Consider the following 13,570-nt stretch of genomic DNA (forward strand, 5'->3'; position numbering starts at 1 on the left):
AAATCGGCTATTTGATTGCAAGTGTCGTTGACCTAAACCCGAGGCAACTGTGGATGACACACCCACCTTTAACCATCATTACTGTCATTGTTTATACCGCTATATCAAAATCACTGATGTACAAAATGTGATGAATAAAAAAGTGATTCATGTATGTTTTTATTTCAAGTTCTGTATTGCTTGAGGACAAGCAACGCTCAAGTGTGGGGATATTTGATAGTGCTCCAAATGAACATATATTTAGTAGCAATATCGTTCCAATATGTAAAGTTTTTAAATGTAATTTCCTTATTTTTAGTTGTAATAGTTAAATAAATAAGTGCGAAGACGAAAGACGCAAATCGCTCGAAAATGAAGATTTAAAGACAAAAACGAAGATTTGAAAGACCAAAACATCCAAAAAGCTCAAATGTACAAGATACAATTCAAAAGGTTCAATTTATTGATGAGAAACGTCTAAAAATGACAAGAGTACAAGTTACAAAACGCAAAGTACAAGATATTAAATTATACGAAAGGACGTTCGAAAATCCGAAACCAGGACATGAACCAACTCTCAACGCTCGACGCAACGGTGTAAAAATTACAAGTCAACTATGCACAAGAATAAAATATAATATTTAAATAATTCATAATAAGAATAATATTAAATAATAAAAAGTTGTTAATTGAGCATAGTTCAGGGGTCGTAAATGAAAATTTGAATTCTAATTTACCTATAAAAGAACGATACGTTCGATGAATTAGGAAGATATTTTTTTTCGATCTTTTTTTCTTTCTATCTTTTTTTCTTATTTTTCTATATCAAATATCAATATCTATATTTATAATTCTCTATCATAATGTTAATGTAATCAGATATAACAATAATCTTAATTTTAATTTTAAATTATGATAATAATAAGATTTATGATAGAGATCGTTTGAGTGTGTAAGTCGAAATTCTGTCCGTGTAACGCTACGCTATTTTTAATCATTGTAAGTTATGTTCAACCTTTTTACATTAATGTCTCGTAGCTAAGTTATTATTATGCTTGTTTAAAACGAAGTAATCATGATGTTGGGCTAATTACTAAAATTGGGTAATTGGGCTTTGTACCATAATTGGGGTTTGGACAAAAGAACGACACTTGTGGAAATTGGACTATTGACTATTAATAGATGGGGGGTATTGTCTAATTGAGTGACAACTCATTGGAGTCTGTCGAACCTATCTTCAAATTAATTAACCTAATAATTAATAATGATTATGGTTGTCCTATTTAGTGATGTTCATATGGAATCTGTTATAATCATTTAATTAATCAATTGGGTTGGGTAATTGATTATTCATTCTGATCAAGTGGATGAATTAATATTCATAAAATAATTAAAACAGAGGTGGATTACATACAGTGATAACTGGTGTAATTATTGACAGAAGTGATAACTGCGTCACAGTTTAAATCCTTAATCAGTTGGAATATTTGACTTCGGGTATAAGGGTAATTTGACGAGGATACTCGCACTTTATATTTATGACCGATGGACTATTATGGACAAAAACCAGATAGACGTATCAAATAAACCAGGACAAAAGACAATTAACCCATGGTAATAAATTAAAATCAACACGTCAAACATCATGATTACGGAAGTTTAAATAAGCATAATTCTTTTATTATATTTCTCATCGTATCTTTATTTACTGTCATTTTATTACTCGCAATTTTATTTACTGTCATTTTATTTATTGTCATTATTTTACGCACTTTAATTATCGTCATTTATCTTTACGCTTAAAATATAGAATCGACAAACCGGTCATTAAACGGTAAAACCCCCCTTTTATAATAATATTACTACTTATATAATTATATATATTTTGTATAAATATAGTTATTAAAAATATAGTAAGTATCACCAGCTCCCTGTGGAACGAACCGGACTTACTAAAAACTACACTACTCTACGATTAGGTACACTGCCTATAGTGTTGTAGCAAGGTTTAGGTATATCCCATCCGTAAATTAATAAAACTTGTGTCATATTTTGTAGTATTTCCTAGTAAAAATAATACTATTTCGTACCCTCACGCTACATCATCAGGCTTTCGACAGAAACCGTGTGATAGCCGCAAGCTTCCCCGTTAGACTCTGCACATCTTTCTTTGTCTTCGGAGATGGCAAATTATCAATGGCTTCAATCTTTTTGGGATTGGCCTTGATACCCCGCGCTGTCACCACATGACCTAAAAACTTGCCTTCCTCTTCCCCAAAACTACATTTTAGCGGGTTAAGCTTCATGTTGATCCTGCGCAGAGATGCAAACGTTTCCAGGATGTCTGCGAGCATGTCTTCTTCGGTGTTACTTTTAATTACCAAGTCGTCGACGTACGCTTCAAGATTTCTACCGATTTGGTGCTTGAATGCTGCGTCAATTACACGCTGATAGGTCGCGCCAGCATTCTTTAAACCGAAAGGCATCTTCGTGTAACAATAAATACCCTGCGGCGTATGAAAAGCAGTCTTGTCCTCATCCTCCGCAGCCATTAAGATTTGGTGATAACCCTTGTACGCGTCCAGAAAACACTTGTACCTAAATCCCGATAGTGATTCTACCTTCCAGTCTATCTCCGGGAGAGGGTAATTGTCCTTGGGACATGCCTTATTGATATCTTTGAAATCAACGCACATCCTCCAGTTACCGTCAGCCTTTTTTACCAACACAGGATTTGCAACCCATGTCTGATAACGCACTTCCCGCAGAATGCCTGCTTTGACAAGGTTATCCACCTCTGCGCACAACCAATCACTGCGGTCTAGGGCCATATGCCGCTTCTTTTGCCTAACGGGTGTCAATGATGGATTAACGTTTAACTTATGCTCCGCAATATCCCGCGGAACCCCTGTCATGTCTGACTCGCGCCATGCAAAAATATCTGCATTAGCTGACAGTATTCCATGCAACTTGCCCTTCGTTTCGGCTGACAAGCCTGCGCCGATTTTAATTCGCTTATCCGGATGCAAGCGATTTACTATTACTGCACAGTTTGCAAGTTGCTCTCCTACGCTAGGAGCGCTTACAGACGCGACAGAGCCACACAGCTCGGTTGCTTGATGTGACGCAACTGTGGCAACGCCTCCTACTGTGGGAAACTTAATCAAACCATGCACTACCGATGGGATAATGTTAAAACGCCGTATAAAGTTTCTCCCTAGCAGTGCATTATATCGTGAAGTTGAACGAACCACATAAAAATCGACCAATTCACGCCTGATCATCTGCGGGTTCCTGTCATCCGCAAGCTCTATCATTAATTCTATTCGGCCTAGCGGCCACGAGTTTTCTCCAGAGAACCCTGATAGCGTAATATCAGGCTGACGTAACTGCGCTTTGACTTCTGCCGGAAGGAAACGATAACAATGCTCATACATAATATCGACACCGCTGCCAGTGTCAACATGCATGCGCTAAACCTGGATTCCGCAATCGGGGATGCGACACTTGATGATAATGGGCTCATTAATAGAATCAATTGACATTACAGGAGGGAAAGTGATCGGGAGAAGCTCCCAATCCTGATGATCGTTGTACTTTCTCCGCTGGCTGATTTTCTCTGCGTCAACCATGTTAATGGTTAAGTCGGCATTTTTCGCTTTGTCAACTTTCTGCCACGCGAAAGTCTTAGACTTCGGAGCCTCTTCTGCGGCCTTTCCCTTGTCCTTTTTAGGTGGTTTTAGATGATCCAACTTGCCTGCGCGAAGCGCTTCCAGAACCCGTTCCATCAAATTTTTACATCGATTGGTGTCGTGACCATAATCGTCATGAAATTCACAATACTTTGTTTTGTCCCGCTTGCCAAATTCTGTAAGCGGAGTTGGAACCGCGAAGGTCGCGCATACTGACTCCGTTGCCAAAATTTCCTTGGGCGTTTTGGACAAACTTTTTAGTAGCGCATAGTTCTGATTATTGATGCCTCGCTGATTATTGTTTCGATAATTGCCACTTGATTTCCCTTTATCATTCCTGATTGGACCACCGCTAGGATACCTTCCACGAGAGTTGTTACCGCGACCTTGATCGCGCGAACGATCATCATCGTCCTTTCTCTCGTTGCGTGAGCTAGCTGTTGGAATGTCATTATCTTCGCCACTCCGCATATAGTCGTGGCATTCATTAAGCACCTCGGCATAAGTTGTTGGGACTGTATGGCGCAGACGCCTTACCAGTGTTGGATGACGTTCTGAGTTTATACCATGTATGAGTCCGGAAATCTGTTGCTCTGGTTTGAGATCTGGTATACGCAGGCACTCATTAGTATACCTTGTGAGAAATTCGCCCAAAGATTCCTTGGGCTTCTGCACGATGTCATGGCATTCAATGTGAGTGCGCTTGCGTGGTCTCTGATTCTGATACTGCAGTAAAAACTTCGTCCGCAGATCCATAAACCCGGCAATACTACCCGCCGGCAACTTATTAAACCACTCACGAGCAATACCCTGTAGTGTCATAGGAAATATCTGACACGCAACCGGATCCACCCAGCCTTGAGTGCGCATTGCGCCTTCGAAGCGCTGTAAAAAATCATCTGGATCGGTCAGGCCATTGTAAGTACCCAACGTGCTAGGTATCTTTGGTGCTGATGGAAACGGGTACGCGGATATATGCGGAGGAAACTTGTCAAAGGTAGTCGGTAGCTCGAAGGGTGGTTTAACAGGATCCCCTTTCAAATTTGCAAAGAAACGCTTCATCATGTCCTGAACAAAGTCAGGTTGTGAAAATAAGTGAACCATATCGGGAGGTGCGGCCTGCATGAATTGACTTGCAAGATTTGCCTGCCCTTGAACATTTTGCCAAGGTTGACCCTGCGTCCGCGGATATGACCAAGGCTGCTGCGTTGGAAAAGAGGGATAACTTGAAGACGCATAGTACACAGGTGGCTGTAAAGGAAGCGAAACCTGTGGCGCAGATATCTGCGAAACTTGAGGATACACACTTAAAAGCCCAACTGTATGCACTGTGCTTTGCTGCTGCGCTGTTATCGGCGCCCAATGAGAGTTCGCATCTGGGATGACCCCAAATCCCCAACTATTAAGTAACGCCTGCGCATCCGCAGGAGTTAAAAATTGTGAAACTGGGCGCGGTGGTTGCCAAGGTTGCAACGGTGTAAATGACGAATTCTGCTGAATGCTCTGCGTATGCAGAGGTATTGAAACAGTGGTACTGTAAATAGGTACCTGGCCGCAGCAAACCACATGCGGCCCCGTTGTTCCACCGCCAACGCCTGCAAAGATGACCCTTGGATCTGACGAAAAGTCCAGCCGCGTGGTTGTGACTGGTGAGTTTGCTCTTGGCGGTGTGACCCCGTCTGAATATATCGGCTTGTACCTCTGAAAGGGTTCGCCGGATATAGGTGGAGGGTATATCGTGTATCCCGCCTGAGTAGCGGCCTCCGTAGTCATAACCGGTGTATGTTGACTACCAGACGGTGCGTTCTGAACATCTGTTTGGGTATGTTCCGATGATTCCTCGGAAGTCATGATACTGTTAAAGAAAAAATTCAAAAATTTTGTAAATAACGAGTCATACAATTCAAAACCTTAAAAGAAAAAGCAATTAAACAGTCTTGAATTAATTCGACTCTCAATGAAAGCACCACTTGATCATGCATATTTTAACCGAGGAGTTTAATATGCCTGCTCAATACGTAAAGAGGGGTTTAAGGATCTTAGAACGTGGCTCTCCGGTCCGGCTACCGTGAATAACCCTGGCCGACATGATGATGTCGGCGGGGTGGCCAAGTGATTAAGTCCACCTTCGATAGCGGTCGCTGATCGGAAGGCCCCAAATAAGGTCGTAGGTACTAGCTTACAAAAGACTAACCTGTTAACCTTGAAAAGATGCTGAATGATGCTGTTTTACGTAATGTGTATCGTATGCGATGGTTACGTAATGTGCTGTGTCCGGTAAACGATGATCAGGGTTTGTATTTATAGGCAAACCCTAATTCTTGAATCGTCCCAGATCATCATAATCTCATCCATAACTGACTCCCCCGAATCACGGATATAATTATGGAAAAGATATTTACTTGACAGCTAAGCAACCGCCGTACCGGGAACAAAGGCATTCGCACGCCGCATACCGCACACAAGAACACGCATACGCACAATAGTGATTGTTCGCATACATTCGCGGTGCGCCTGCGGGTTGCGGTATCATTACTTTTCAAGAGCACATATATTTTGGTTCTCTATTTTATTTATTTATTACTTAATGATTTTCTCTAAGTCCTGCTGTTTTGATATTGATTTGGTCGTTATCAAGTTTCTAGAACTTATATGGATCAAATATTAAAGTACTATTATTGCAAGAAACCTTTGTAAGCCACCAATCAAGCCTTAATTATTTGGTCATACAAATGACATCATCTAATGGTAGAAATTCCAATAATCAAGGCATGTTTTGTGTCCCCAAGCAAGCACCTTGACCCTAAACTCTAGATATATCTAGTTATGTTCCAAACCAACATGACCATCATCTTTGTATAAGAATTCATCGAACATCATCACCTTTAACTAAGCTTTATCACATCAATTATTGATCGCTCTTTAACACGTAGGACCTTTACACTTTGCTTGGTCCTCAATTACGTACGGTATGAAGGAGATTTAAAGCTAAATTGTTTATTTATCAATTTGTTATTGATATTGATGCTTTATTGGCTGTTGATACTTAACTTGTCATATAGAGTTGAATACTATTTCGAAGTGGTTGTGGTGAATTGCTTGCAAGAAATGATCACCACTACTTCAAGATTTTAAAATAAGAACTCAACTGAAACATCAATCAACGTGGCTTTAATTGATAAGAAACTTTGAACATTCAGTTCCAACAACTACATGGGCGACTCATTTTGTACAAGGGGATCAATTCAATGAATCAATTTAGAGGAACAGTCTATTTCTAATGTTCTATTGATCTGATATACATCAGTAAATAACTTTTTGTTTTTTTAGCGAAAATAACTAAAACTCAAATGGTAATGGAGTCATTTTCCTCAACAGTATACTGATTGCACAAGTATATAACTTGCACCCATAATAACACTGTTATAAATACAGAGTATTTGTTTGTTCACTTCAACATTGAACTATTGCATGATCTGAACCAGACATTGAATGCGAGATCATAAATCATAATACTAAACAGCATTGAACTACTACCAATTTAACAAACATGGACACAAACTTGAACTTTGATGACACAAAAATCTGGTCAGATATCATAATTTGGACCCTAAGTTTGCTTAATATGCATGACAGCCCAAAAATAGATCCATTTGGTGAAACAACCATTCAAACAGAACAGATGACAGAAACTATCAACAGCAAACAATACACCACAATTTAAGGCAATAACACAAAGAAGAAACACAGAAACAAAATGAAATCGGTATCTCAACATGCAAGATGACTGGTAACCAGCTAGAGAAGAAACTATCCAGATACATTGGAAAAGGCTAAAAACATAATTGGAAGCATTTGGGTCAATCTATAGAGAAGAAACCCTAGAATTAGGGGCAGTGTCACACAAACGAAGGATATGCATACCAAATTGTGGCTGATTCATCAAGATGTAAACAGAGAACATACAAGCAATGTTACATGAACTCTAAATTACATATTAAAAGTATACCAGATTTATCCATCATTAAACATATGATCTGGATATTTTTTATCTCAGTTCGGACCTACCGTACCATCTAGTCATTCAAGACACACAAGCACACATATCATCGGTAAACAAGCCAAAACTGAGTATTCAAACAAAAGGACAATTACCACACCAATAATATAACTACATGCACCAAAATATATTAATATGGTTAATGGCTTATATAATCATCAGCAACATTATTAATAGTACCAAACCAAGCTTATATATAACTAGTACCAAACCAAGGTTACTAAAAGCACGAAACCAAGTTCATAGCAGCAAATAACAACAACTCATAGCACCACAGCAAGCACCACAGCAACTTAATCAAACAAGCTGAGACCCATGTCATCGTCTGATTCTTCAGCGGGTTCCTCTTCCTTAGGGGCAGCCACCTCAGCGCCAGCTGGAGCAACATCACCAACACTGGGAGCAACAGCAGCAACAAACTTGCTAGGATCCTACAGTCAAAAAGTCAATACATATCTAAAAACAAAACATAATAACAAATTTTACAACCAAACACAACCACCTACCTCTAGATACTCCTTCACCTCATCAGCCAAAGGGAAAGAGTAACCAGTCTCCAAAGCAACTGCAAGCAGATTCTTGTAGCCATTGATAAGCATGTGAGGAGCAGCTGCTATGGTTGGATAATGAACCGCCAATGCAACAGAAGTGACCATGGATAACCCCATGGCAAACTTTTCAACAAGGTCATCCTCAGTAAGATCAAGTATATCAGGGCTAAAAGTTGAACCGTTTTCATACACAGAGACAACAACTAGACCATAAGAGAACGGCCTAATGCCAAGTTTTGCTAACAGAGCCGCTTCAGACGAACCTACTTTGTCACCTTTCTTAATGAGCTCAACAGGAATGGTGATCTCAACGGTACCCTTGTTGATCTTAGTAGGAATGTTAAGAACCTGAAAAGTTAAGCGTTTCAAGTCAGAACAACAATAAAGATAATCGAATACATAGTTGAATGATGAACAAAAACTGTAAGCTTAACCTGGAAAAAAGAAGTCTGAGAAGGGTCAAGACCAGTGTTGCCAGGTGGAACAACCACGTCCACAGGAGCAATTAGACCCACACGAGCAGGAGCTCCAACCTATAATACAAGATAATGCATATCGTAAAACAGCAGTTACAGAATGCACTAATCATCTACAAAAACAATTACAGAATAAACAGAGACAATATGTGACTAGTTTTATGAACAACAAATTCTATCCAAACAAAACATAGCTGAGATATCATTAAGAAAACAAACACATTAAAAAGACATGTACATAAAAAAGACGTTTTATGCATTAAAGACACTTGCAAAAAAGAAAATACAGAGTAATATATTGTGAATTTCATAAACTCGATAGTAATGCCTCGTTGAAAAGGACACCTTAAACTAAGATCAACGTAGCATGATGAAACAATAAATCTAGGTTGTTCACAAAGAAAGGGAAAAAACAATACATATATAGCTCAGTTCAAGCATTTTAATCAACCTTTTACCGCATACTAAACACAATATAAACAATAAGTTAACTGAGCATCAAGTCATCAACATAACCAAGAAACATCCATCTATCTATTTCTATTTCTATTTCTATTAATTGATTAAAAAAAGTAAACAACTACAATTATATGCCTCATAAAATCTCACCTTATACTTAGCCACTTCCTCACGAACCTCCTTGAGATCACCCTTAGTGAAGATCAATCCAACATTACCCTTCATATATATCCAAGAGAAATAAACAATAAATATAAATACTTGAGTGATAAGCTGAATAAAAAAAAAAAACAACTTGCCCAAGAGATATAGACACGTGCTTCTAATAGATTACTCAATATAAATATAAATTTTATATATTATCTGTACATAAAAAATCATAAACAATATACGAAATTTACAACCATAGAAATGAAACACGTGCTTATAAATAATTAGTGCAAAACTAAATCATCACCTAAATTTTGTGAGTACGGATCAACTTAATCAAAAATGATTGATGAACAAATAATCATCTAATTAAACCAAAAACGTTAAATAATTATACGTAAAAACGATAACAAATTAAGGATCTAACATACAATAAGAAGAGGAATCAGATTGAGAATCTCATTATTTCCAGTCTTCTCAGCATGGATCCTAATAGATCGCTTCATCATAGTGTTCTTCCCCATAAGAATTACAGAATCACCCCTGAGACCATGACGAATGTTCTGAAGCTGATTCGATCCGACGTTATCAGCAGCCACCACAAGCACTTGAGTAAACTCATCGAGCAACTGACACAGTTTTGCATCATACGCAATCTTCTTCTCAGCCTTCGAAGCTCTCCCAACCATTTTTGCTATAATAATGTTTTTATATATATATAATAAGTTTATGCTAGAATTTAACTGAACAACTGAGAGGATGATGGTTAACGAAACCCGAGGGCCAAGACGTAGGGATTGATACTATGCCAAGGTGGACAGCGATCAATTGCTGTCACTTTAACCTCTCGGTATTCAGATTTTTAGGTAGAGATGATGATCTTTGAAAACCCTAATTTGGTGTTGGCCAATTGAGAGACTACAATTATCAGTACTACGGTTTATAAAGGTGATATGTTGGAAATCACAATCGGACGGCTGTGATTAATTCTAGTGATGTTTGTTTGATGGGCCTGGACTATTTTAAATTAATTGACTAATGGGCTAATTATATTTGTATCTTTATTCTTTATCCTTTTAATATCTAGTCACTGTAGGGAATATAGTAGGGACCGTTCCTTTTTAGTTTTTTATCCTCTCTTACGTTCTGCGTACTATCAATCTTATATTATTGAAAATATTTAAAATATTTGGACATTTGATTGTGCCTAATTTGTAGTGATCATTTTTTAATGATAATTATAGTTAGGGAAATGTTAACGACAACTTTAAGAATTGTAATTAAGAGATTAGAACATGCAATAATCTTGTACTTTGATAAAAATTAACCACCTTCATGAAAATAACTACTCCATGTACCATCATTTTTTGCAATGATTTAATTCTTAATGACAACTAGTTGTCATAAAATTTCCCTTACAGTTATAGTTATCATTAAGGATGACTGAAGATCATTTATATAAAAATGTTAACCGAAACGAATAAAACGACGGAAAACTCAAATTTTAAACAAAATTAGTTGCACTAGTTGAAAGTCATTTGAACCCGTTGAAAACAGGTTATCATAATCGTCTATCACCAATGCTCCATCTATTCAACTTTTTTTTATTACCGAAGAAACCTGGCCTCTATGAATGAGCACATGGCTCTACATAGAGGGTAAACCTCGGATTATCAAGCACTCCGAGCGCAAGACTTGATACGCTGTGAATTGCTCATTATACGCACTCTCTAGACACACTACCTTTATGAGTGATTTGGCATACCCATAAATCAACCCCCGGTGGTGTGCTTCAATGTTTAACTCGGTGGACGGTGACCACTCAGACCATCTATTCAACTATTAGCCGAGTGTGATACAACCCCGTAGCACACTCATTTTTAAGATAAGAATATGAGTGTTTTTCCACCATGTGATAAAAAAAGAGTTGGACTAAACACAACATCACCATTGTCTTCCACCCATGGTGCATAGGGTTGGCATATTGGCTCCAAGATCATATGATTTAATCCTCTAGTCAAGTCACTTGTTGGTAGGATTTGTAACCATAAACTAGGAGTATAGATATCTGATTAATTAAATGACAGCACCATGATTTTCGGGTTAGTTATATGGAATTTGTAAGATACATACAATTTGAGAAATGAAAATATATTAGAGTACAACATATAACTTTTTTTGAACCATAGCCATCTTACAAGTTCTTACTTTATATTGGGGTTGAGTGAGACCCCAGGGCTTAATACGTGGTTGGATGTTTGGAAAAATCCAAAGAAGATCCAGTTTTAATCCCACTATCTACATTTTGAGGTCGACTTTATAAAATAAAATAAAATTAATTCAATAATACTCCACGTTTTTCATTAGCTGGTTATGTAAGAGTTTCAAGTATGGATTCCTACAATGGGCCAATTTTACAGGTCAATGTTATACATACGATCAGACTAAGATATTTGGGCTAATTAATATACGGATCATATATATTATATATTATTATTATATATATACAAAAAATATACTAAAATGAATTTTTTATGTTTGTTTTCCAGCAAAGTATACATCTTTATAGAAGCACGCTCACATACTGGATGGGGTTGTAGGGTCGATAAAAGATCAAATGTACCAACAAAACAGATGGAAATCGAAATCAAAAGTTACAATTTTCTCTTTGCTTTTATGAAAAAGTAAAAATATTCTACTACCTTTTTAAACAGTTAGAAACCAAATTCTTTTTTTATGTTGCAAACATTACAACGTATTGACAATAAAGTCTTCCTTCATATCCACTATCACTAAAACACTTTGTTTTTTCCACATTACACTGTCTAAAGTGTGAAAGTGGTTGTGCACCTAACCTTTGAAATTACTGGTCCATGGTCAACAGTGTTAGTTTTTGTTCGGCTAGTGACTCGAACCCGGTCCAGTTACTCTTGACTTTCGACCATGAACCAAAATCTTTTTACCAGTAAAGATAAAGGAAAAGTGTGTTATTAGGAGGTCGGGTAAAATAGCAACAAGTTTTGCCAATATCGGGATTGTATTTAAAACTTATGTTATTTTGTATAATTACGCATACTCAAAATTCATAAGCTCGTTTAATCTCCCGAGTTAGTGATATATAGTGTGCGTAAACGGTAGCATTACATGTTTATTACTGATTTTGTCATTTTGTGCGTGTTATATATTTGTAACAAGTGATATCTAAGCGTGTTATTCATGAAACGAAAATATAGGTGGGATAACTCTGATGTGAAGTTACGAAACTTGGAATAGCATAAAGATTCTGGATGTATTTGAATTGCATCTCTAATTATTGTTCGGTATCATTTTCTTTAAGAAGAATATAAGAAAGTTTAAAAGAGAGATCAAGCAAATCTTGTTCAAGTGCTACCATGTCGTTTGTCACATCCCATTATTTCCATATGGAGCAAAGTCATAGAATAGAATTTTATCTAAGATGCAAGTGTTAATGACGTGATAATGATGTTGTATTAGTAAAGCATACCGTAATTGTTTTGTACTACGTATATCTTAGTAACTTTGTAATTGTGATATTTTTATAAATATCTGAATTAATATAGCCAGGGTCGGTCTCAAGAATTTAAATACCTAGAACGAGGTGAAAAAATGTTCTTAACCCATAATGAATAATATAAATTATTTATAAAAAAAATCACTTTCGGTTATGCTAGAATGTTAGCGGACTTTAAATTTTTTTTTCTGGGGATTTTGATTGTTATTTTTAGACCTATTGTGTTTTGTTTTTACTGTTTTAATTGTGTTTCCCTAGTTCATCTGTTTCTTAAATAGACCCCTGGAAATCCTAAACACTGAGCGATCGATTAATCACTTTACTTTATTTCCCTCCGAACCTCCCCTGAATATGGGAGTAATAAGCTCAATTGCACTATTTCCACCGGGTAATATATTTTTTTTTAACAGCGATTGGGATCACCCGAGGGGGACTAAACCACTCATTGCGATCATCTCCCGTTTCGACTATGCCGATGCAGCGATAATAACCCCACCCCCATCGCTGTCCGGGAGGAAACCTTGAAACCGATCCTGAAATGTCCCGTTCTTATTGATTAAAAACATTCCATATTAATTGATTTCGTTGCGAGGTTTTGACCTCTATATGAGACGTTTTTCAAAGACTGCATTCATTTTAAAACAAACCATAACCTTTATTTCATCAATAAA

General features: G+C 37.2%; 1 protein-coding gene across 2 annotated transcripts; it reads right to left on the minus strand.

Moving 5' to 3' along the window:
* Positions 1 to 7,805: 7,805 nt before the first annotated feature.
* LOC139895787 (large ribosomal subunit protein uL10-like) lies at positions 7,806 to 10,290 on the minus strand. Of its 2 annotated transcripts, none has more exons than XM_071878326.1 (5): positions 9,799 to 10,290; positions 9,368 to 9,436; positions 8,717 to 8,815; positions 8,238 to 8,630; positions 7,806 to 8,127 (listed from the first exon to the last, which is right to left on the minus strand). In XM_071878326.1, the coding sequence occupies exons 1-5, from the start codon at positions 10,054 to 10,056 to the stop codon at positions 8,119 to 8,121; spliced, it is 828 nt and encodes a 275-aa protein (XP_071734427.1). In that variant the 5' UTR covers positions 10,057 to 10,290; the 3' UTR covers positions 7,806 to 8,118. The 2 variants fall into 2 exon arrangements, with proteins under 2 accessions (XP_071734427.1, XP_071734426.1); XM_071878325.1 differs by having other exon boundaries at positions 7,806 to 8,162.
* Between the last annotated feature and the right edge of the window lie 3,280 nt (positions 10,291 to 13,570).

The sequence above is a fragment of the Rutidosis leptorrhynchoides genome, chromosome 3 (assembly GCF_046630445.1).
Source record: "Rutidosis leptorrhynchoides isolate AG116_Rl617_1_P2 chromosome 3, CSIRO_AGI_Rlap_v1, whole genome shotgun sequence".
Lineage (NCBI taxonomy): Eukaryota > Viridiplantae > Streptophyta > Magnoliopsida > Asterales > Asteraceae > Rutidosis > Rutidosis leptorrhynchoides.